Consider the following 25,242-nt stretch of genomic DNA (forward strand, 5'->3'; position numbering starts at 1 on the left):
TGGGTAGTCTTTAAGGTGGTTGTGTTCCATTTGATGTCCTTCTCTCTCTCTCTCTTTCTCTCTCTCGTATTACTACTACAATATGAAAGGGTATCAAAATCTTCAGACAGAATCAAATATAGCAGACGATGAAAACGATCCTCACATTTTAGTAATGCAAGAACACACACACACACACACACACACACACACACACACACACACACACACACACACACACAGAAACCACAATCTAATGGTCACAATATTGTGAATATTTGAGGCGTAGGAGAAATGCTAACGTCGTGTCAGTCTACTACAACATGAGAAGATCTGTGTCAGTCTGCCATTGTGTCCTCATCCAATGGGTGTGCTGCATATTTGGAAACACCAGCATTCGTGGCACTGAGCATTTATTTTATTTTTCGCGCTTGCGTGGCTCGTTCACGTGTGGCGTTCTTTTATCTGCTTGAAGCTTGAGCTGAAATAGTTTCAACTCCAGTGTTTTCAACTGGGGAAATGAAGCCTCAGCCTTATGAAGGACTTTAATTCAACGCATGGCATGAAGATATTGAGCGTAAGTGGTCACAGTCCCATTGCCTGGACAGGTGGTTGGTTGCCCTGGAGTCGGGGCTACAGTCCCATAGCCTGGAAGGTCCCAACGTCTGCATATAGTTTGTGTGCACACCAGGGATGTGCAGAGAATGTTAGAGAGGCAGGGGCTGAAATGTCTAAAAGGGCTTTTTGGTGAAAATATTGAAAATAGTTGGAGATGTGGCGTAACGGTAGGAATTTCTACACAGTGAGGGCAACATAAGACGCTGCATTCAAGTTCAAGAGAGTTTGGACAAGGCAGTTCTCTTGAGTTCTCAGTACGATGACTAAAACGAATCCAATGGAACTCAAAGACGGGTAATTTTATGTTTGGTTGCGTTCGGTTGTTGCAGGCTGAAAAATAGCCGATCTACAACCAAGATCTAACCAAGTGTCAAATCAGGCTTTAAGACGCCAAAATACATTTGTGTAAAATCTTATATTTAGTCGACTACAACTAGAATATGTCTAAAACTTTTTCAGATTACTAAAATATGACCAAAACTAAAGGACATTTTATTCAAAAGGCTTTGATTAAAGCCACATGAAACCTCTGGGGGCGGCATGGCTCAGGGGTAGAGTTGCTGTCTCAGAACACAGAGGGTTCCCGAAGGGTTCCCAGTTCGATCCCAGGCCCCCCCCCCCCCCCCCCCCCCCCCAGAGTGTTGAAGAGTCTTTGAGCAAGACTCTGAACCCCTAGTTGCTCCCGGTGAGCAGGTTGGTGCCTTGCATGGTTTCCTCTGCCATCAATGTGTGTGTGAATGTGTGAATGTAATGCTCTATAAAACGCCTTGGATAAAAGCACTATATAAATGCATCATGTATTAATTTTATTTTAAAATCTGCTGTCACAACTAACACCGGTGCGTTGGCGCGTGTGCTTTCAGGCGTGCACGGCCAGGAAGTGTTACCCGTCTCCTCTCAACTACTACAACTTCCCCAAGTCGTGTTGCACGTCAGTCAACGAGGTGATCTGCCACGGCATCCCCGACCGGAGACCCTTACAAGATGGAGACATCCTGAACGGTAAGACCCTTACAAGATGGAGACATCCTGAACGGTAAGGAGACCCTTACAAGATGGAGACATCCTGAACAATAAGCCGCTAGTTTACACCCTCTGCTCTGGGGATGGGACCATAAGCGTTATCGTTTATCGCAATAAAAAAACACTCACGACAATCGTATCGTGGAGATTTAAATTTATCGTGACATGATCCTCCGTCATGCACTGGGATCAATTCACCTTTTATTTGCTGAGCTGCATATCCAGTACCATTTAAACCCTCTATAATTGGTAAAATGGACCTGGAAATCACTCTCTACCAAATATCTTTGCCAAAAAATAGCCGATCTACAAGCTCACAACGCGTCGCCTTGCGACCCTCTTAAACATCCTCAACGGTAACACTCTGCAAGCTCTATACCCGGCTTTCGGCTGCCATGTTAAAGTGGTCAAATGGGTGGGCCACGAATACCTTCAAGATTCTCTAGTGCTTCCTCGTCCAGAGAAGGTTGAGCACCACCGATTCAAAGCACATACCGTAGTTATCGGCTTCATTGAAATGCGAGGCTATCATCTTTTGCTACAAGTGCATGAATCTCAATTTCAACTTTATTTCAACAGTGTTAAAACGTTCAAAATGAGTGGAGGAAAGTTTATTAAATTATTTTCTTTAAGGAGGTTGTTTATTTTCCAGACACACTTAGGGGAAGGTTTTTCGGGATGATGAATAGTCTTATCAGTGTGTCACAAATGGACTCTACAGGAGCCGGGCCAGTTTTAGTCCCTTCATGAATATTAGCGGGCCGTTGATGATGTTGTGGTGACCACTCCCCCCAGAGCCACTGATGGAGGGCTTGTCACAGACCCAGCGGCGCCGTGACAAGACGAATGGTTTCATTAGCGTTTACTGTGTGTGTGTGTGTGTGTGTGTGTGTGTGTGTGTGTGTGTGTGTGTGTGTGTGTGTGTGTGTGTGTGTGTGTGTGTGTGTGTGTGTGTGGAGGGGGGGGGGTTCTCTAGGCACTTCCTGCTATGTCAGAATGTTTTGCCGAAGTGTTTGTCCGTCAGTAATTTGGATGCTAAGGTAATGGGAAGTAGGTGCCCTGGCGGTGCAGTGGTAAGGGAGGTTACCACCCCCACCTCCACTGAGGCTGGAGGGGAGCACACACTGAACGCGGACGGCTGCGCCGCGTCGCGGTAACGACGCACGTGAAGTGCCGCATGGTAACCCTGACTGGATGCGGTGCACTGCCACACAACACATCCATTTCCCCCGGTGGGGAGAATCATGGGAGAACATGTTCACTGCGCGGCAACGCTGGACAAATAGAACAGTGGCGTATCGGCGCGGCAGACGAGGCGGCAGACCCGCGGTTGCGCTCGTCTGACGCCGCTGATGTGGGTTAGTTCATTGAAAATAACGGGGCTGTATTTTTGGACGCGCCGCTTCCGCGCCTCCTCCGCGTCCAGTGTGTGTTCCCCTTGGGAGTTCCAAACCAAACCAGGTTGCCCACCCCTGGTCTATATTGTCTATATAACTCAATTGGTGCAATTCGGGGGAGATTGAATGAGTTGATTATTTGTGGCGTTTCTTTTGAAAAACAAAAACGGTTCCCGCGGCGCAGATTGTAGAGTTCAGTCATAGCCAATCAGAACTTAATCTGAAAGATGGAAGCGATCGTATAAATGTGTAGCGATTTGTGTGTGTTTGGGACAAAATCAGGAGCAAATCATGTGTTTTGAAGAAAACAAAAGAAAATGGCGGACAATCGTGTCAGGCAGAAATGGGCGGAGCTCATATGGGGAGTGATCAAAACAATCCAGGGATTTTATGCAAGTTAATAATCCAAAACATGAATCGGTGTCTTATGGCACCACCTTTGAGGCCTTGGATTTGAAACATCTGTTGAGGAAGCTCTTCCATGGCCCAAGTTTCACACAGACAACACCAGTGAAAACATAATGTCATCAGTAGATAATAAGAGAGTGAAAACATAATGTCATCAGTAGATAATAAGAGAGTGAAAACATAATGTCATCAGTAGATAATAAGAGAGTGAAAACATAATGTCATCAGTAGATAATAAGAGAGTGAAAACATAATGTCATCAGTAGATAATAAGAGAGTGAAAACATAATGTCATCAGTAGATAATAAGAGAGTGAAAACATAATGTCATCAGTAGATAATAAGAGAGTGAAAACATAATGTCATCAGTAGATAATAAGAGAGTGAAAACATAATGTCATCAGTAGATAATAAGAGAGTGAAAACATAATGTCATCAGTAGATAATAAGAGAGTGAAAACATAATGTCATCAGTAGATAATAAGAGAGTGAAAACATAATGTCATCAGTAGATAATAAGAGAGTGAAAACATAATGTCATCAGTAGATAATAAGAGAGTGAAAACATAATGTCATCTGTAGATAATAAGAGAGTGAAAACATAATGTCATCAGTAGATAATAAGAGAGTGAAAACATAATGTCATCAGTAGATAATAAGAGAGTGAAAACATAATGTCATCAGTAGATAATAAGAGAGTGAAAACATAATGTCATCAGTAGATAATAAGAGAGTGAAAACATAATGTCATCAGTAGATAATAAGAGAGTGAAAACATAATGTCATCAGTAGATAATAAGAGTGAAAACATAATGTCATCAGTAGATAATAAGAGAGTGAAAACATAATGTCATCAGTAGATAATAAGAGAGTGAAAACATAATGTCATCAGTAGATAATAAGAGAGTGAAAACATAATGTCATCAGTAGATAATAAGAGAGTGAAAACATAATGTCATCAGTAGATAATAAGAGAGTGAAAACATAATGTCATCAGTAGATAATACGATTTCAGCTTGAGTTGTGTGTTTTGTTTGTGACCTTTCTCTGCAGTGGACATCACCGTCTTTCACAACGGTTTCCATGGCGACCTGAACGAAACCTTCTATGTGGGTGACGTGGACGAAGGAGGCAAGAGACTGGTCCAGACCACCTATGAATGCCTTATGCAGTCTATCGACTCTGGTAAGATCCTTATGAATGCCTTATGCAGTCTATCGACTCTGGTAATTGATTGATTGATTGATTGATTGAAGATTGATTGAAGAATGTATTAGAAGTTTGCAATAGAAAAAAAGTACAGTTTCATGACAGTACAAATCACTGGTACAAGGTCAACTAAAAGGAGATCCTAGAATGCCGAGGCTTATTTCCACAGGAACCACACTTTAAGTATCTCATATAACATTGAAAGACAGACGGATAGAACACACTTTATCTAGGATAATATCAGTTTCAAAAGCATAATATCAAATACAAAGGCAGAAAAAAAGGGGGGGGGGAGCATGGGGGCTTAGTCTATTTACAAGTCAAGGCTAGCAGCTGTCTGAAGGTGACTTTTCATACCAATTTTGAAGGAGGCTAGGGATTTGCTCTCCTTTAAGGCTTGTGGAAGGGCGTTCCACATGTAAGACCTTATGAATGCCTTATGCAGTCTATCGACTCTGGTAAGAGCCTTATGAATGTGTTCCACAGTGAAGCCTGGTATCCGCTACAGAGAGCTGGGCAACATCATCCAGAAACACGCCCAGGCCAGCGGCTTCTCTGTGGTCAGAAGCTACTGTGGACACGGCATCCACAGGCTGTTCCACACCGCGCCCAACGTGCCCCACTATGCCAGTGAGTCCCTCACACCTCTCACACCTCACACACACTGTGCCCAACGTGCCCCACTATGCCAGTGAGTCCCTCACACCTCACACACACCATGCCCAACGTGCCCCACTATGCCAGTGAGTCCCTCACACCTCACACACACCATGCCCAACGTGCCCCACTATGCCAGTGAGTCCCTCACACCTCACACACACCATGCCCAACGTGCCCCACTATGCCAGTGAGTCCCTCACACCTCACACACATTGTGCCCAAAGTGCCCCACTATGCCAGTGAGTCCCTCTCACACCTCACAAACACTGCGCCCAACGTGCCCCACTATGCCAGTGAGTCCCTCACACCTCACACACACTGTGCCCAACGTGCCCCACTATGCCAGTGAGTCCCTCACACCTCACACACACCATGCCCAACGTGCCCCACTATGCCAGTGAGTCCCTCTCACACCTCACAAACACTGCGCCCAACGTGCCCCACTATGCCAGTGAGTCCCTCACACCTCACACACACTGTGCCCAACGTGCCCCACTATGCCAGTGAGTCCCTCACACACACTGTGCCCAACGTGCCCCACTATGCCAGTGAGTCTCTCGCACCTCACACACACCATGCCCAACGTGCCCCACTATGCCAGTGAGTCTCTCGCACCTCACACACACCATGCCCAACGTGCCCCACTATGCCAGTGAGTCCCTCACACCTCACACACATTGTGCCCAAAGTGCCCCACTATGCCAGTGAGTCCCTCACACCTCACACACATTGTGCCCAAAGTGCCCCACTATGCCAGTGAGTCTCTCGCACCTCACACACACCATGCCCAACGTGCCCCACTATGCCAGTGAGTCTCTCGCACCTCACACACACCATGCCCAACGTGCCCCACTATGCCAGTGAGTCCCTCACACCTCACACACATTGTGCCCAAAGTGCCCCACTATGCCAGTGAGTCCCTCACACCTCACACACACTGTGCCCAACGTGCCCCACTATGCCAGTGAGTCCCTCACACACACTGTGCCCAACGTGCCCCACTATGCCAGTGAGTCTCTCGCACCTCACACACACCATGCCCAACGTGCCCCACTATGCCAGTGAGTCTCTCGCACCTCACACACACCATGCCCAACGTGCCCCACTATGCCAGTGAGTCCCTCTCACACCTCACACACACTGTGCCCAACGTGCCCCACTATGCCAGTGAGTCCCTCTCACACCTCACACACACTGTGCCCAACGTGCCCCACTATGCCAGTGAGTCCCTCACACCTCACACACACTGTGCCCAACGTGCCCCACTATGCCAGTGAGTCCCTCTCACACCTCACACACACTGTGCCCAACGTGCCCCACTATGCCAGTGAGTCCCTCACACCTCACACACATTGTGCCCAAAGTGCCCCACTATGCCAGTGAGTCCCTCACACCTCACACACACTGTGCCCAACGTGCCCCACTATGCCAGTGAGTCCCTCACACCTCACACACACTGTGCCCAACGTGCCCCACTATGCCAGTGAGTCCCTCACACCTCACACACACTGTGCCCAACGTGCCCCACTATGCCAGTGAGTCCCTCACTGCCAACCGGCAACATTACACACCTCGACATGTTCTAATAGTATATTGTTTAGGCTGACGTAGGGATGGGATGGAGCTTGAAACAAGGGCCCGCTACAACCTCGATAACAGATTTATTGAGCACCTCGTATCAATAAGCTTTGGGCTTATCAAGATTGTTATCGAGCATAGCGGCCCATGACGTCATGTTTATGTGACGGAGAGAGTCGCAGCCCCAGCCTTGAAGCCTCAAAAGTCTAGTATCTCCCCCGGACCAAAGAGATGTCTCTTTGGTCTAGTGGTTAAGATATTGGACTTTCGTGTGGGAGACCCGGGTTCAAAGCCCGGGTGGGGAGGTCCGATTCACCTCTGTTACATTTAAACAATCAAGGCAAAAGGCGATCAAGAGGTTATTTACAATACTATTCATAATATAAAGCCATTTAACACTTATTGCACACTAATGAATGATTGTTTTAATGATATTTAATGATACTATTTGTTACTTTGTCAATTGTCATCTTCATAGACGTTGGTCAACCACAAACTCAGTCACAACAACTGGCCAATAAAAAAAAGATACCAGTTCTGTTCAGAATGTGTCCTGTGTCTTTCCACAAAATATTACAAAACGCTCAATAGTGGGCTCCATAAAAGCCCGGCTCAATAAGCAGGATTGATAAGGTGCTCATTATCAATTAAAATTAACGAGCGCCAGCCCTAACGATAAGCGATATTATCTTCTATCAGTAGCTTCATAGCTTCATTTGATTGGCTCAGAAGCAAATTTTAACTGAAAAGGTGTCTTCTGTTTCCGGTTCAGGTCTGGCTATGAGATACTGACTGTTCATGACACCTTTCTGGGGAAGGGAACTACAATCTAATCTACTGAATGTCTTGTATTGTATGTTCAACGCTGTTGCTGAATAATGTATTTAATGTTCAACACTGTTGCTGAATAATGTATTTAATGTTCAACACTGTTGCTGAATAATGTATTTAATGTTCAACGCTGTCGCTGAATAATGTATTTAATGTTCAACGCTGTCGCTGAATAATGTATTTAATGTTCAACGCTGTCGCTGAATAATGTATTTAATGTTCAACGCTGTCGCTGAATAATGTTTATAACGTTTGTTTTGTAGAAAACAAAGCAGTAGGAGTAATGAAGCCCGGACACGTGTTCACCATTGAACCAATGATATGTGAAGGTGAGTATCATAGCACCACTAATGTTAAATGAACCAATGATATGTGAAGGTGAGTATCATAGCACCACTAATGTTAAATGGACCAATGATATGTGAAGGTGAGTATCATAGCACCACTAATGTTAAATGGACCAATGATATGTGAAGGTGAGTATCATAGCACCACTAATGTTAAATGAACCAATGATATGTGAAGGTGAGTATCATAGCACCACTAATGTTAAATGGACCAATGATATGTGAAGGTGAGTATCATAGCACCACTAATGTTAAATGAACCAATGATATGTGAAGGTGAGTATCATAGCACCACTAATGTTAAATGAACCAATGATATGTGAAGGTGAGTATCATAGCACCACTAATGTTAAATGAACCAATGATATGTGAAGGTGAGTATCATAGCACCACTAATGTTAAATGGACCAATGATATGTGAAGGTGAGTATCATAGCACCACTAATGTTAAATGAACCAATGATATGTGAAGGTGAGTATCATAGCACCACTAATGTTAAATGAACCAATGATATGTGAAGGTGAGTATCATAGCACCACTAATGTTAAATGAACCAATGATATGTGAAGGTGAGTATCATAGCACCACTAATGTTAAATGGACCAATGATATGTGAAGGTGAGTATCATAGCACCACTAATGTTAAATGAACCAATGATATGTGAAGGTGAGTATCATAGCACCACTAATGTTAAATGAACCAATGATATGTGAAGGTGAGTATCATAGCACCACTAATGTTAAATGAACCAATGATATGTGAAGGTGAGTATCATAGCACCACTAATGTTAAATGAACCAATGATATGTGAAGGTGAGTATCATAGCACCACTAATGTTAAATGGACCAATGATATGTGAAGGTGAGTATCATAGCACCACTAATGTTAAATGGACCAATGATATGTGAAGGTGAGTATCATAGCACCACTAATGTTAAATGAACCAATGATATGTGAAGGTGAGTATCATAGCACCACTAATGTTAAATGAACCAATGATATGTGAAGGTGAGTATCATAGCACCACTAATGTTAAATATGGAAGCAGTCGTCTTATGGCAGGGTGTTCCCGCGCACGCTAGAATACTCTTGGGGAACAAAACTTGTCCCTGGTCGGGAGCGAACATTCTGCTAAATAATCTACAAGCTCACAACGTGTCGGGATGTATTTTGCTGCTTACTCTTTTGACACAAATGTGTCCCCATTAGTGATTAGAGAGCCTAGACTATGATGCAAAACATGCCATTCAAGTTTCCTATCTATGTAAGCATTGTGTCTTTTAGTAAGACAGACAATATTACATCCCGTGGGTTAATGATTAATCACCAGGTTTGAGAGAAGCGGTGGATACAACTCCAATAGCGAGTGTGTTTTAGCCAAAACACTTGCGTTTCATTTTAAATTCTTGATAATGAACCATTTATTGGTCACTTATTACACGGCCAGTTAATAAATAAATATATAAATTCACCCAGTCATTATCAAGAAATAACACACAGCTGATTTCAATGATTCGCCAATCAGATTTAACCAAGCCGTGGTAATAAAAGATGTAAAGGGCATGTTGAGTCTAGCTTCAAAGTATTCTACAGGTAGTGGCAGTAGGCCACTAGGTGGCAGGCATTGACCAGGCATCAGGGTTTCAAAAACATACTGTGAATAAATGGCACTCCTTTGAGAATTATTTTTCTTTTTACTCCACTACCATTAGCAATTGCATAAAACACAAGTGATAAATGAGGATGAATTATTATAATTTGATAATACATTTATTATTATCAAATTATAATAACTCCTTTAAAGGTTACAGTAGGGTTTACCTTCAGTGGTGGAAGCCTAACATTTCAAAAAATACTTTTGGTAGGTTTTTTGTAGAATCGTTCTCAGGTCTTAGGGGTGTGTGTGTGTGTGTGTGTGTGTGTGTGTGTGTGTGTGTGTGTGTGTGTGTGTGTGTGTGTGTGTGTGTGTGTGTGTGTGTGTGTGTGTGTGTGTGTGTGTGTGTGTGTGTTGCCGCGCAGTGAACATGTTCTCCCATGATTCTCCCCAATGTGTGAAACACTGTCACACATCTTGAATGGCTGTTATGCATACAAAGGGATGTACATAGCATGCCATGATAGAATAGTGGAACTCATAGCAAAGGACATATCATGCACCTAGAGGAAGCTTTCATTACCAAGGTCATGAATACCAACCACTTTTACATACCATCTCAGAGCTGTTAGTTAGAGGGTTTCAAAAACTTGGGATGACCAAAAAAGAGGCAAGAGACACTGGAGACACTGCTACTTATACCTGTAGAGTACCAAGTGACTTGCTATTGTATCATGAAGACATATGACATGATTTTGTAAATGTAACTCTACTGCACCTATAATATTTGTGTCCTTGTATGCATGTCCTTTGTGTGGACATGAATAAATGGTTAAAATGTGTCCTGCTCCAGGCGGCTGGCAGGACGAGACGTGGCCCGACGGCTGGACGGCGGTGACCCGGGACGGGAAGCGCTCGGCGCAGTTTGAGCACACCCTGCTGGTGACGGAGACGGGCTGCGACATCCTGACGCGTCGCCTGGACGACAACGGCCGCGCCCACTTCCAAAGCCAAATATAGAGGCCACGCCCCCTCCCAAGGACGTTCTGACACCCCCACCGCCCCCCGTGCTAGAAAGAGTTGATCAGGAAAAGAAAATCTTTCTACCCTGCAATCCTTGCCCGGCAGATTCATCGCACTCGGTGGCAAATTCACACCGGAAGTTCGGTGAATAACATTAGAGTCTATGAGAGCAGGCTGGACAGCTCATGAACAAAAAAATAATTCTGAACGATATGGACCTTTATAAAATAATCGGCTCAGGAATATAAAAGAAAAAATGTCACACTTTGTTTTCTGCTGTGTTGCTTTTCGGAGTGTACGCTGTAGAACTTTATAGAGGCATCTAACGAGCACAAAGTACGTTTCTGAACTAGCTAGTATCGTGAGACTCAACCACCATTTCCTGTCTGGAAACCAAATCTCGCGATATCTCCGAGACAGAAACTATACCTGCCACTGTTTAGATCCCTCAATCAAATTATGTAGTCAGTGTGCACATCGAAAAGCAAGTGATTGTAAAATTACTTGTGATATGTCTTCTTTTATATTCCCGAACCGATTATATGACAAAGACCTCAGTCGTTCATAAATAGTTTTTGTTCATGAGCTGATCCAGCCGGCTCCATTCACTGCCATGCATTTCATCCTACTTCGTTGTGCGTTCGCCACCGAGTGTGACGAATCTGCCGGCTGGATTCGAGTGGTAGAGAAAATGTGTCTTTTCCTTGTGTCTGTTTCTAGCCCCCCGTGCGATCCCCTCTGGATTACACACACACACACACACACAATCACGTTACTATGCTTTTGAGGATGTCCCGATTTTAGGATGGCGATTTTCGGAATGCCATTACTTCCGCTGGTGTCACACACCCTGACTTTCAATAATGCAACACCGGCGCGCAACTATTATGTATCAGTGAAAAATTCTAAACTTAAATCCTAAACTTTAACCTCTGAATGCGTAATCCCTAAAACCCAACCTGAATCTTTCCCTAATTTTGCCTCCCCCAAATCTATTGTAACCCTAATACAAAAATAAGAAGTTTTCTCTTGAGAGGAGCAGGAAATTGCTTATTTCTCAAATTTCTCTACTTTTCACACAGGGACACTTGGTCCTCATAAGTATCGTAATAATAGTACGCGTTCACACACGCGCGCGCGCGCGCACACACACACACACACACACACACACACACACACACACACACACGGAACAGCCGGGGCACAGAGAGGGGGAAGGGAGGGGCTCCAACTGCTCATTGAATAAAAGATTAGTTGATTAATTAAACATTAATGGAAGTATTTGCATATGTGTGATATCAGCAATGGATTGTGTTCTTACTGTAGCTGAATGAATGAATGAGTGTCTGTCTGTTGGACAGGTTTTATATAAAGTACCAGTTCGCAACTTATTTTTATTTATCTTAAAGAGTAAGACCACTTTGGTAGAGGTTTGAGTTGTGTAGTGACCTTGCCATTCGGCAACGACAAAGGTGGGCAAATCAAAAATAATTTCTCCATCGACCTGAAAGTGATCATTCTGTAATCAAACTCAAATAAAGTTGATTCCGTCAGTATAGATAGAACATCACCAAACCAAGTACCTTTTCTGTTTTTGTAAGTTAATATAACTCGGTGAGAGGGTACAAATGGAACCAAATGGACCCGTACACAACCGAGCCAGAACATTGGGGCCTGGAGTCTCCCCGGGTATGGGATCAACTCACAGACACCCGGGAATGATCCACCAATGACCCGCAAGTCCCCCAGAAGGCAGAACAAAAGTTGAATTTAATTTGAATTTCTGGACAGAATTCATCCTTTTTGACCGGTTCCTGATTTTGGCATGCCTTTGTGTCCAAAATTGCTGGATTTTCGAAGAAATGTTAGTACTCGAGCCCTTTTTAAATTTGTTTTCTAAAATAGTCTGCATCTACACACTCACGGCGTGTCGCATCGTGACCCATTGCGAGCTGGTACTACCAATGAGTTGCAGACTGGTACTTTAATGGGCCTCTGGCTCTGTGCCAGCCACAGCTGGTACATGTTGACTGTTGTATGTTTGACGAGTGCCAATTCCACAAGCATGCCTCAAGGCCTGTCCGTAGTATTTTTCCGAAACCGAACTTTTCGTCTGAAAGTTTCGGTTAGCCTACAAAATGACGTCACTCGAGACTCCTGAAAAGCATTGCACCCAATTGGCGTTCGGAAATCTGCACGTCGGAAAGTTGGAACTGTCCTCGTGTGAGGACAGTAACTGACACTGTCGTCTCTGTGAGGACAGTAACTGACACTGTCCTCTGTGTGAGGACAGTAACTGACACTGTCCTCATGTGAGGACAGTAACTGACACTGTCCTCTGTGTGAGGACAGTAACTGACACTTGTCGTCTCTGTGAGGACAGTAACTGACACTGTCCTCATGTGAGGACAGTAACTGACACTGTCCTCTGTGTGAGGACAGTAACTGACACTGTCCTCATGTGAGGACAGTAACTGACACTGTCCTCTGTGTGAGGACAGTAACTGACACTGTCCTCATGTGAGGACAGTAACTGACACTGTCCTCATGTGAGGACAGTAACTGACACTGTCCTGTAATCAGGACGTCCCAGGTTCCATTCCTGCAGGCTGATGTTTAAATACGGTATTTTACTTAAATACACTTCCGGGGTGTTTTTAAAATGTATGTATTTAATTAAATTGTTTGAATGAAAATATCCTAATAATAATAAAATAAATGAAAACTGTCATTGAGAAAAATGTCCCCTCACGCATTAGAACAACTGGGAATTTAAGGAGCCGTTTCTACTACCGCGACGTGAGGCGGGACTACGGCTGCTATGACGTAACCGCCGTTGCGGTCCAAATCGTTAAGCAACCAGCCTTCGGCGACGGGGTCCCAACTCTTTCGCTGCACTCTTTGGTTCCCATGGCGACGTGTCTACGCAGCAGGCGTTGTAGACGCCACGTGGAAAGGTACCCTCTGCCGTAGTAGAGACGGCTGCGACGGTGCCAGGTTTATCTGTCGAGCGCTGAGCATTTCCTGTTGCCGTTGTCATCTGCCGTAGCAGTACAAAGCTTAAATGGCCTAATATCAGTCACCAGAACCAAGGGATATTTTCAATTAATCTAACAGGAAAGGGGCATGTCCAATAACATGAATATCAAAAATTTAAATACTGAATCAAGCAATTTAAATCTGTCCAATCTGTCTGGGGTGCACAAACAAGCCAGAGTAGTCATTAAAATGACCCAAGAAGTGTTTTAAAGTGAAATACCCCTTTAAGGCGTTCAGACTATAGGCAAATTGCCTACCAATTCAGATCTTTAGCACCGACTGTCCACAGACACCGTTATTTATAAAGTGATCAGAGCGGGTTTGTACGTACAGATGTCTGCTATTTTTGTCGAGAGTGTAATTCTTAGCCTCCGTCTGAGTTGTCCAAAATGAGACCTTTCAAACCACCAGAAATGTGTCTCAAATTGTATTCCCAAAAACCTGTTAACATGTGTTTCTTTTCTTTTTCTGCTGTTAAGACTTGATCAAACCAATCTGATATCAACCTGAACAGGACAACAATCAGATCTGGACCTGCCAGTTGTGAACACTGCCTAAAATGTATCACGGCTAGCAAACTGTCCAGTGGTGGGCAGTAATAAATGTATCACAGCTAGCAAACTGTCCAGTGGTGGGCAGTAATAAAGTACCTGTGCTTGAGTACTGCACCTAGTTTACCTGTACTTTACTGGAGTATTTGTAATTTTTGGAAACTTAAGTTGTGACTTCACTACATTTCAATGAAATTATACTTTTGACTCCACTACATTTCTTCGAAGGAGGACAAAGTGCATTATGAATTAACAGCTTGAGAGCAATAGTTCAGTATTGATATTTATATATATGGTTAATAAAGTGTCTAAATGGATGTGTGAATGCCTCCAGGATGCAGTGGAGATGTGGCTGAAGTCGTGTGCATACAGATGTTGTCAAACATCATTCTATGTAGCAGGGAATCATGCAAATTATAACTTAATAAAAGATGAGTCAGATGACACTGGCCTAACTAACACTGCTTGAAAAAATAAGAAGCTAACTGGCCGTGAATGAATCCCATGTGGTGTTAAGTCATATTCTGTTTTGTCTTGTCGTAAAATCGGAGCGCTTTGAGAATATTTAAGGGCGTGTTTTATTTAAATGACGTTTGGTTTCAGCTGTGAGACTCCTCAAAGTCCAAGTCCAAATGTACTCTAGGATTGACTGTGTAGGATCTCTATCCTGTAGGAGTTCTTTCTCCTGATAGAATTGGTATCTCGACCTGGAAAAGTATCATCTGTTCATGTATGGTCCTTGTCAATGGCAGAACCACATGAAGTGATGCGACCGCGGTTTTCCCGGTGAACCTAAGCGCAACGCAACGGTAGGGCCGATGATGGAGAGGTTATATAGCTTTATGTATTGAGAGGCACTCTTGCCGATTTCGTAAGGGACTCGTCGATAACCCCTTCTTCCCACTACTAACTAGACTACCGTATTTTCCGGACTATAAGGCGCACTTAAAAGCCTTTAATTTTCTCAAAAAACTACAGTGCGCCTTATAGTCCAGTGCGCCTTATATATGGATCATTCATTGACATTGACATTCCCTTTAGCACAGCTCCATCTGTTGGATGCATAAGCGTCTATTATGTGCGCCTTATAGTCAGGTGCGCCTTATATATGAAAACAGTTTGAAAATAGACCATTCATTGACAGTGCACCTTATAGTCAGGTGCGCCTTATAGTCCAGAAAATACTGTAATAAGGATTTAAATTATTGTTATTGTTTACAACCACAATTATTCACGTGTGGCAAGATCGCAGTTCCACTAGTTTTACTAGTAGGTTAGTGTAGGCTTAGAAGCCTTTTCAGAAGTTAATTTAATGTTTTCCATTTAATGATTTCCTTTATCCTCATCTAATCTTGGGCTAATGCATGCAACTGTTTTCGCCAGGTTTTAAAGCCTAGTAGGTTTTTCAGAAGTTAATTTGATGTTTTCCATTTAATGATTTCCTTTATCGTTATCTTGTGCTAATGCACACAACTGTTTTTTTTAAGGTCTTATTTAATTGTTTCTCATAAGCTCGAGACCCTCCTTGCCCATCGGCCCACACCGTTGTGCTTAGGTTCACCGGGAAAACCGCGGTCGCTGAAAGTGACGTGTTGTTAGCTTGTAGATCTGCTATTTTGCTAAAACGTTTGGGAACCACTGGCGTAGACCCATGCTACTGAACAAACGAATAAAATGATAACAAACAAATACACCATGCACTGTTCATATGACCCTGGTAAAACATGTTGCGGGTATGAAATGAAACAAACCAGACTAGAGCAGGAAGTGAAAGCTTTATTGAAGTTAGCGTGGAGTCATGTGATGTGTGATGGAGTCATGTGATGTGTGCCATTCTCTCAACCTGTGGGTCGGGATCCCCAGGGAGGTCCCCACATGATTTTTGACAGTTTGACCAATTTGTCATTTTAGAGATATTGAAAAGTCCTCAAATTGTCACTTTGGAAATGTGCAGATACCCTTAAACTTTATGTTGATTTGTTTACTGTTGAGTGAGAAAACAATGTTGCACATTCAGCTAATCATCATGGGGACCCCCCAGAATAATTTTGGGACCCACAGGTTGAGAACCACTGCTCATGGCTGCCTCCTCCTGGTGAATGAGGCGGAAATGTGAATATTGGGATCTATAGCTTGTGTTCCTGTGGCTGTCTATTCTTTGCAGGAGTCATGGTGTGTGTGTGTGTGTGTGTGTGTGTGTGTGTGTGTGTGTGTGTGTGTGTGTGTGTGTGTGTGTGTGTGTGTGTGTGTGTGTGTGTGTGTGTGTGTGTGTGTGTGTGTGTGTGTGTGTGTGTGTGTGTGTGTGTGTGTGTGTGTGTGTGTGTGTGTGTGTGTGTGTGTGTGTGTGTGTGTGTGTTTTCCTCTAGAACTGTAGGACCACACGGATGCTGAAAAACAAGAAAATTAAGTTGAGTATTTGTTAGAGATCCTCGATCATGAAATTATGGCTGATAACCAATATTTTACAGGCTCATATCTGTCGATACAGATTCCGATACTGATATGTTACATTATTATATTATAATGGAATAAATGTCTTATTGGAATCGACAGATATGACATATGATATTTTTAGAAAATCCAGGTTGAAAAGCTATCCCAGAAAACCCTGATTTAATCTTGAATCTTCATCATTCACCTTCGCATTCATATGTGAATATTATAAAACAAAATATTGTCTAAACTCATCAGTTATTTTGATATTGTTTCGATACCGATAATGCATTTTTATGGCCGATATTGCCGATACCCGATATGATGGCCCGATTAATCGTGCATCCCTAGTATTTGTCGCTGTCGACTATATTATTTTTTGTTTGCTTTTACGTAAATTGATCTCTTCCCGTCGTATAGAGTGTCATGTAAAAAACATAGTGGAAAAAAAAGCCATTCTACATGAGGCCCATTTAACACGTCCCGTTGTGGGCTTGTTGTGTTGTGACATCACGTAACTATGAATCATTGCAGGTCTACAAGTGTTCAGATCTTTCTACATTACTGAATCCAGTTTAACATGTCACATATTTCATTTAATCTCGTTGAAAAGTTAAAGGTACATAAGGCAAATGTAATAAAGTAAGGATACCCAATCTATGTAGTAAGTATTAACGAGAGCTTGTGACAAAGCTTCATTTTAGTTTTTCCTGAAAAGTAACATATTTGGACACAGTGGGCCCGATTTATCAAGCACTTTATGGCCAAATTACGCCCCTATTTTGATCTTACCAGCATTTAGGACAATTCCCAAGTTATGGTCAGATTCAGCAATGTTTTTTTTTTGTCTGGGATTTTGAAGGTAAGACATAAAAAAACATAAGCCAGATTTAGTCACTTTATTTACACTATTTACGACCAGATTGATGAATCGGGCCCACGGTCTCGACCATTATCATTATCAATGTTTGATATGCATTAGACCAGAGACCTTGCCTGGTTAATAAACCAGGCTCTATCACACACTTCGTTTTGGTAAGAGAGTCTGGAATTTCGGGGAGAGATTCTTTTTCTGGGGGGCGGGCTAAAGCATATTGACGTAATGTTAGGGGCGGTGTAAAAAAAATTCAAGGTGACTTGCTCTTAATTGCTCCCTTTGAACTTCAAAGGGGTTGTAAACCGCAGTAATTGATTGAGCCATACAAGTGTCAATAGCTCGTTAGTGTTCTCTCCAATCAATGAAACATCAAAGACAACTACCTCTTTGATGCCTCTCATAGAGGGGAGGGGGAGGGGGGAATGTGTTTGTGTCCACACAGCCTACAGCCCTGATTGGCTAACCCTTTCTGGTGGCTGGTGGAAATGGATTCTCAATTGTGAGGCTCCAGACCACACTGCACCACAGGGTGGTGTTGTGCGGTCTGGTTTATTAACCAGGCTACCAGAGACCCCCACATAATACCAAGCTATGCTGTAGAGTCCTATTTATTTCACTTTGAAATGTGTGCAAATGGAATCAAAGCAACATATCCATCCTGGCATATTGCTTCAGAACAATATTACAAATGAAAGACAGACAGACAGACAGAGGGGATCGTACCATTTCCCAGAGACAGACAGACAGAGGGGATCGTACCATTTCCCAGCGTGCATGAGGTCGAATCCCTCAGAGATCTTCTCGAAGGCCAGCGTGTGAGTGACAAACTCATCCACCTTCAGCTTCTTGTTCATGTAGTCCTCCACCAGCCTGGGGACGCTGTCCACACTCTTATAGCCTTTAAAACATAACACACTGAGTCATCCAGCCTGCAGGGGTCACTGTCCACACTCTTATAGCCTTTAACACATAACACACTGAGTCATCCAGCCTGCAGGGGTCACTGTCCACGCTCTTATAGCCTTTAACACATAACACACTGAGTCATCCAGCCTGCAGGGGTCACTGTCCACGCTCTTATAGCCTTTAAAACACAACACACTGAGTCATCCAGCCTGCAGGGGTCACTGTCCACACTCTTATAGCCTTTAAAACACAACACACTGAGTCATCCAGCCTGCAGGGGTCACTGTCCACACTCTTATAGCCTTTAAAACACAACACGCTGAGTCATCCAGCCTGCAGGGGTCACTGTCCACACTCTTATAGCCTTTAAAACACAACACGCCGAGTCATCCAGCCTGCAGGGGTCACTGTCCACACTCTTATAGCCTTTAAAACACAACACACTGAGTCATCCAGCCTGCAGGGGTCACTGTCCACACTCTTATAGCCTTTAAAACACAACACACTGAGTCATCCAGCCTGCAGGGGTCACTGTCCACACTCTTATAGCCTTTAAAACACAACACACTGAGTCATCCAGCCTGCAGGGGTCACTGTCCACACTCTTATAGCCTTTAACACATACAAGACATGAAGTCAACACGACCTGGCGTCTCCCAAGGAACCTAAGCACGACGGTGGGGGCCAGTGGTGGGCAAGGAGGTAGGGAGCTCTTTGCTGTGTTCTCTTGGACCACGCGGAGGTGCCTCAAGTCGGGAGGGGCGAAGATTTACTATTCTGTCCATAACGGCACATGAGTCGGTAACGGCGCTGAGTCGGCTCATGCGACCGCCGCAGCGCTCGGCACGGCGACTCGCTCGCTGCCGCTCGCTCGGCGGTGTCTCACATGGCTCATGGTCGCCTGAGACGTGTGATAATGGATCCCACTGGGAAAGATGGATAACCACGCCCCGGACATTTTTGAAGCTTGTGATTGGCTGAACCGGATGTTGGGAGCGCTCCATTGTAGTCACTTGGACCGCGGCAGAGGTGCACCAAAACCTAAACCTATCCTTAACCATAACCCCAACTCTAACCCTAACCCTAACTAACTCTAACCCTAACCCTAACCTTAACCTCAGTAAAACTAATGCTGGTGAATGCTAACCTGGTGAAATGCTAACCTGCCGACACTGGTGAAAACGAGCGCTATATACCGTTTCCATCCATCTTCTACAGTGGGATCCATAATCAGGCGCCTGAGACGGCGCGCCTCCGTCGTCATCACCTAAAACAAGCGCTCCTTTCCCTTGCAGCCCCCTGAGCCCCCACCGTCGCACTTGGGGTCAATGGAAAAACGTGGACGTCAACCATAGACATGGAAAGGTAGACGCCTCCTCCGGCTCTGGGGGCATCTGTAAAAAAGTATCGGTAATATTTAAGGCATGCTTCCCGAATTCTGAAGCACGCTTCCACGTGCATCACAGAAGGGGACCAATCAGTGGCGGGACTCCCTCTTTCCCAGAGGCACTTGCTTTGGCAATGTAAACGTTTGTTTCCTCATGCCAATAAAGCTCCTTTTAATTGAATTGAAGTCCCGGAAAAGATGCGCTGTGATTGGTCAGTAGTCACTTTGAGTGTGCTTTCCACACTTCCGCCAGTACTTTTTTACTGGTCGCGCCAATGAACTGCAGCGGCGGATGAGGAAAACATGTGAGTGATGTTGTGTTTATACATATTTGCATGAATTGTGTAGAAATGGTTGCATTTACATGCTGTCAATCACAGGACCCTGAGCGCAGCTGCTGATTGGCTCTTCCAGGTTTTGAGCAGTACCTCAGCGCTCCAGTGCTTGGCCTGTAGTGTGTAGGTATGTATGCAGTATACTCATAAGCTGCCTCTCAAGTCCTTAAATTAGATCCTAGTTCCTATTTCCTTGCTTGTTGTGACCGTCAGGTCGCAGTTACTACCAAAACCTCCTCCGGCTGTCAGTCAGTCAGTCAGTCCGTCTGTCTGTCACGTCACGTCACACTTTTGGCCCACAAAACACATTTTTGGACACTGCTCCTACAGATTTTGCCCTAAAATCACGCAAAGCGGTACACAGTATCTCTAAAGTCATGTCGCCCAGATTCTCTCCTGATTGGCTACGATTGCCTTCTAAAGTTTGTATGCTACCTGGCGGTCGCTTCTCTCCCGATTAGGGAGTCTCACTGGTATGTTAGTCCCTCCCATTGAGGAAATAGAGAAGAGAAAGCCCTATCACAGGTGATTGGGCCAACACCCTTGTAGGGATGTTCTATTGTCAGTGGGCAGGACTAACACACAAGGAAATAGGATAGAAGTGTAGGAAATAGGATCTGACTTGAGACCTGCTCTAGTGTGCAGGTATGTATACGGTCTACTCATAGGCCTCATCCCTCATATGAGTAGCAACAGCTGCAACACCGCTGGGTGACCAAGTACCGCTGTTGAAACTGTCAGAAAATGTCAAATTGACTTGGTCTACACTACAGTGTATGGAGAGTTGCGTCATGATCCAAGGAATCCAGGGGAAAGGTTTATTGTGAGACCTACGGTTCAAGAGTTATAGGCCAAAATGTGAAGCTACATTAACCATTTTAACCGGAAGAACAGGACACTTATGATATTTTTATTTACTATTAGAAATGTATTACTTTGTTCCGCACTTCATTGAATATTGTGAAAATGTTCATGTATTCTACCCGGAAATATCTGTTTGTTTAGAAACATTTAAGCTTTCTCGTCTGGTCTATTAGCTCCACAGTCAAACGAAATGAAATGAAAAACAAAGATAAGCCTTTTTTGTCCTTTTTATATCCTACTTATTTATATATTTATATTTAAATGACCGGGAAGAAAAGAATGCAAATGCAGTTAGTTTTGTTCACTTTTTTTCTTCTTTCTTTATAGATGTTTAAAAAGAAAATGTTCTTTGTCATCTGTGCATTTGAAAAAAAACATGTTGTTTTGAATATTTAACTGACCTGGAGTATCTAGCTGGAGGTTGAGTATTGTCATATGAGAGGGGATAGGCTTTATTTGCAGATCGAGGCGAGGTCTAGGATATTTCCAGGAAATGATAAAATGAAGAGTTATGCTCTATGAGTTTGGGTGGACATGGTGAACCCATTCCAAGGTCTTTTTGTGTTCGGAGAAAGAGAACTGATAAGCTTTTATTATCATCAAGGGTCTTCAACAGGGGGTCCTCGGAGTTACTACAGGGGGTCCTACAAATCTTTGAGTGATAGAAACCTTTCTCTTTTTTTATATTAAAAAAAAAACATTTAGTGCCCCTCACTTTGAAGGGATCAGGGGCACAGAGTGCCGCCACTTCCTCCCATAGGCCTACACTCTTATTTTGAAGGACCGGGCGGAAATTGCGCTATTTTTTTGTGACATTACTTTTTTCAACCTTGACCCGCATCTAGTTAAGAAGCTGGGTGTCATGGCGATGCTCGAAAAATGCCAGCCATGGGATCAAAATGTATTTTTTTAGATAATGAGGCTTCTTTGATGGAAGATCAATGGGTTTCTATATGGAGGATCTTCACTTCGCGTGCTCGCCAACGTGCGCTGTAAACAAACCGCGGACATTACAGATGCACAATGGACAGAGCAGACTCCAAGGTAAGGCTAAACAACTTAACTGTATTTATATCACGAGTATACCCGGGATCAGCACTTTATGCAGCCTTTTATATATCGCGGGTATAACCGCGATAGGCACTCAATGTGTTTAACCACTTGAACCCTTGTGTCCATATTCTGAGAACTTTAGCCAAAAATAGCCAACCTATAAGCTCTGAGCTTGTAGATTGGCTATTTTCGGCAAAGAGCTTTGGTGTAGAGGGGGGAAAAGAGCAGACCAAGTACAGACTGAAAGGTGAAGTTTATCAATTCTTGACGGTTCAAGTGGTTAAATATCTGAAAAATACAAATTGACATGAATCAAAATACTCTGATTGTGCTGTCAAACAAACTATTTTGGCCGCGGACCCCCATCTCAAAATATGTTGTTCCAGGGACCCCCCAGAAGCAAATATTTGCGTTTGCTTTGAAAATGATATATTCAAAGATTTTCACACATTTTCGAGATTTGTTTAAAAAATAGCAGATCTACAAGATCTGTGAGCTTGTATATCTGCTATTTTTCAATAGATAAAGCATAAAATAATGGTTAAAAGTGGTTCCATGCCTAAATGGCTCAAACATATTTCTTTCCCCCCAGAGAATGATGACCTTTCAACCGCCGCCTCTTTCACCATACCGCTAAACTCATCCGTTTCCAGCGCGTGGTGTGAACTGATGGATATTTGCTGTTTCATTCCGGGGGATGAATTGGACCATAACTTAGAGCTGTGTTTCCTGGAGGAAGACGTGTAGGATTGTGTTTTATTAAGGCATGCAGCCAGACGCCCACGTACGGGTTGTAAATGTGTCACTATAGAGCGGAGGTGGAAATGAAAACACGCCGCGCTCATGACAGTTCATGCACAATCATGCGCGCATGCACGTACGTACGCACGCACTCGTGCATGTACACACAAGTGCACGTATGCAAACTCATGCATGCACGCGTCGTGCCTTTGTATTACTTTTTCTGGCCTTTTTCTGCTCATAAAAATGGCACAAATAGCTGATCTACAAGCTCAACGTTCAGCCAATCCACTGGAAATGTGTGAAAGTTTAAAATGGCACATCTGTGCCTGACCTAAAAGGCGATGTAAAAGCCAACATGCGCGTGGTGGTGTGTTGTGAGCTTGTAGATCCCTAATCTCTCAAGACTCGTACTCGTACTCGTCTTCTTCCGCTTTTCCGGTCAGGGTCCGGGTCGCGGGGGCAGTATCCTCAGCAGGGAAGCCCAGACAGTCCTCTCCCCAGCCACTTCCACCAGCTCCTCCGGGGGGATCCCGAGGCGTTCCCAGGCCAGCTGAGAGATATAATCTCTCCAGCGTGTTCTGGGTCGACCCCGAGGTCTCCTCCCGGTTGGACGTGCCCGAAACACTTCCCCAGGGAAGCGTCCGGGAGGCATCCTAACCAGATGCCCGACCCACCTCAACTGGCTCCTCTCGACGTGTAGGAGCAGCGGCTCTACTCCGAGTCCCTCCCGGATGTCTGAGTTCCTCACCCTATCTCTAAGGCTTAGCCCAGACACCCTGCGGAGGAAACTCATTTCGGCCGCTTGTACTCGCGACCTCATTCTTTCGGTCATTACCCAAAGCTCATGACCATAGGTGAGGATTGGGACGTAGACTGACCGGTAAATCGAGAGCTTTGCCTTGCGGCTCAGCTCTCTTTTCACCACAACGGACCGGTGCAGCGTCCGCATTACTGCGGACGCTGCCCCGATCCGCCTGTCAATCTCCCGCTCCCTCCTTCCATCACTCGTGAACAAGATCCCGAGGTACTTGAACTCCTCCACTTGAAGCAGGGCCACCTCCCCGACCTGGAGTGGGCACTCCACCCTTTTCCGGCTGAGAACCATAGCCTCGGACTTGGAGGTGCTGATCCTCATCCCGGCCGCTTCACACAAGACAAAACTATATTTTGTCTTTCTTCTTTTCCTTCATTTATCCCCACAAGTTGCGGGGACATTTGTCCTCAAAAGTGGGGACACCTACAGCCCTCAAAAGTACTGTATAGTAAAGTAAACACACATAGATAGACAGACAGACAGATATCTGCCAAATGACGTCATGATGACGTTATGATGACGTCCTCCGGTGACTCCGGTGACGTTCAGAACTAGGCCAGATCACAGCCCCTATGGGGATGATCTTCACGTCATTACCAGGACGTCATATGGACTTTTTTGTTTGACCAGATTATTGTTATTGTTTGTAATGTTAGTTGAAATATGAGCATGTAAGGTTATATTCTGGGACTTATTATCTGACTAGTTATGATATTTATCTGGCCTCCATCGGACTCTCTCTGATTAATCCAGGACGTCCGTTTTTGTGGGCAGGATTTATGTTGGTTGAAATCAGGTGATATTCTAGGCCAGATCCGACTAGTCATGGTTTGACTTGATCTGGCGGCTGGCCCCAATCCAGACATCACTGATTGGCCCAGGTCCAGGCCGTGCTTGCTGGGATAGATAAATGGCCTACCTTTAGACACACGCGTAAACACACTCATAAATAACCTTAGACACTGAGATGGGGATGTGAGCGGAATGCACCTCCCTCACAGACGTCAACAACCATGCAGCCAGATGGACCAGGATGAGAGGCTTTCTTATCAGTGCTTGCGAACACGCTGGTCAAGTAGCGTCTCCACGTGCGTCACATCGGCGCGCACACGCTTTGTCTCTGGCCCGGAGACCAGGGAGACATGACCGTTTTAATGACTAATGATCTTTATCCTGACGTTGGGACCACCCATGTGAAATTCCCCATGCATTGCGTGTGTCTTTGTGTCTTTGTGGGTTTTAGTGGTTCTCAAACTTGTTTTAATTTCGAGGACCCCCTTTGTTATTAACCTGCTAGGCAGGGGTCTTCAACAGGGGGTCCGCGACCCCTAGGGGGTCCGCGGAGGTACTGCAGGGGGTCCGCAAAATTATTGCTTAAAAAAATAAAAATAAAAGATTTAAAAAAATGTTTTTTTTTCTTTTTTACATTTATGTTAAAAAATTAATCATGATTCTATCCATTTTGAATAGCTTGAATACATGATTACTATGCAATTGACAGATTGTTGATATTATTGACATTGGTTCTCAGTTAATAAGTAATATGTTTGTGGTATGGCCACCCTGCTCG

General features: G+C 44.2%; 2 protein-coding genes across 4 annotated transcripts in view; one reads left to right on the forward strand and one right to left on the reverse strand.

The window, feature by feature from the left end:
- metap1 (methionyl aminopeptidase 1) overlaps positions 1–14,385 on the forward strand; it is a 61,927-nt gene extending 47,542 nt beyond the window's left edge. Inside the window, exons 7-11 of one of the 2 annotated variants that reach the window (XM_080750122.1) lie at positions 1,461–1,599; positions 4,478–4,609; positions 5,120–5,263; positions 7,966–8,031; positions 10,500–14,385. In XM_080750122.1, coding sequence (XP_080606248.1) covers positions 1,461–1,599; positions 4,478–4,609; positions 5,120–5,263; positions 7,966–8,031; positions 10,500–10,666 — 648 coding nt within the window. In that variant the 3' untranslated portion in view covers positions 10,667–14,385. The remainder of the gene's footprint in view (positions 1–1,460; positions 1,600–4,477; positions 4,610–5,119; positions 5,264–7,965; positions 8,032–10,499) is intronic. The other variant, XM_080750123.1, reaches the window with a different exon arrangement.
- Positions 14,386–16,020: 1,635 nt separating this feature from the next.
- Positions 16,021–25,242, reverse strand: part of LOC308305561 (alcohol dehydrogenase class-3 chain L) — a 30,081-nt gene continuing 20,859 nt past the window's right edge. Inside the window, exons 8-9 of one of the 2 annotated variants that reach the window (XM_080750371.1) lie at positions 18,329–18,467; positions 16,021–16,646 (exon numbers count right to left, since the gene is read on the reverse strand). In XM_080750371.1, coding sequence (XP_080606497.1) covers positions 16,622–16,646; positions 18,329–18,467 — 164 coding nt within the window. In that variant the 3' untranslated portion in view covers positions 16,021–16,621. Of the gene's footprint in view, positions 16,647–18,328; positions 18,468–18,877; positions 19,088–25,242 lie in introns of those variants that run through there. The other variant, XM_080750372.1, reaches the window with a different exon arrangement.

The sequence above is a fragment of the Nannobrachium achirus genome, assembly GCF_963921795.1.
Source record: "Nannobrachium achirus genome assembly, chromosome: 20".
NCBI classification, from domain to species: domain Eukaryota; kingdom Metazoa; phylum Chordata; class Actinopteri; order Myctophiformes; family Myctophidae; genus Nannobrachium; species Nannobrachium achirus.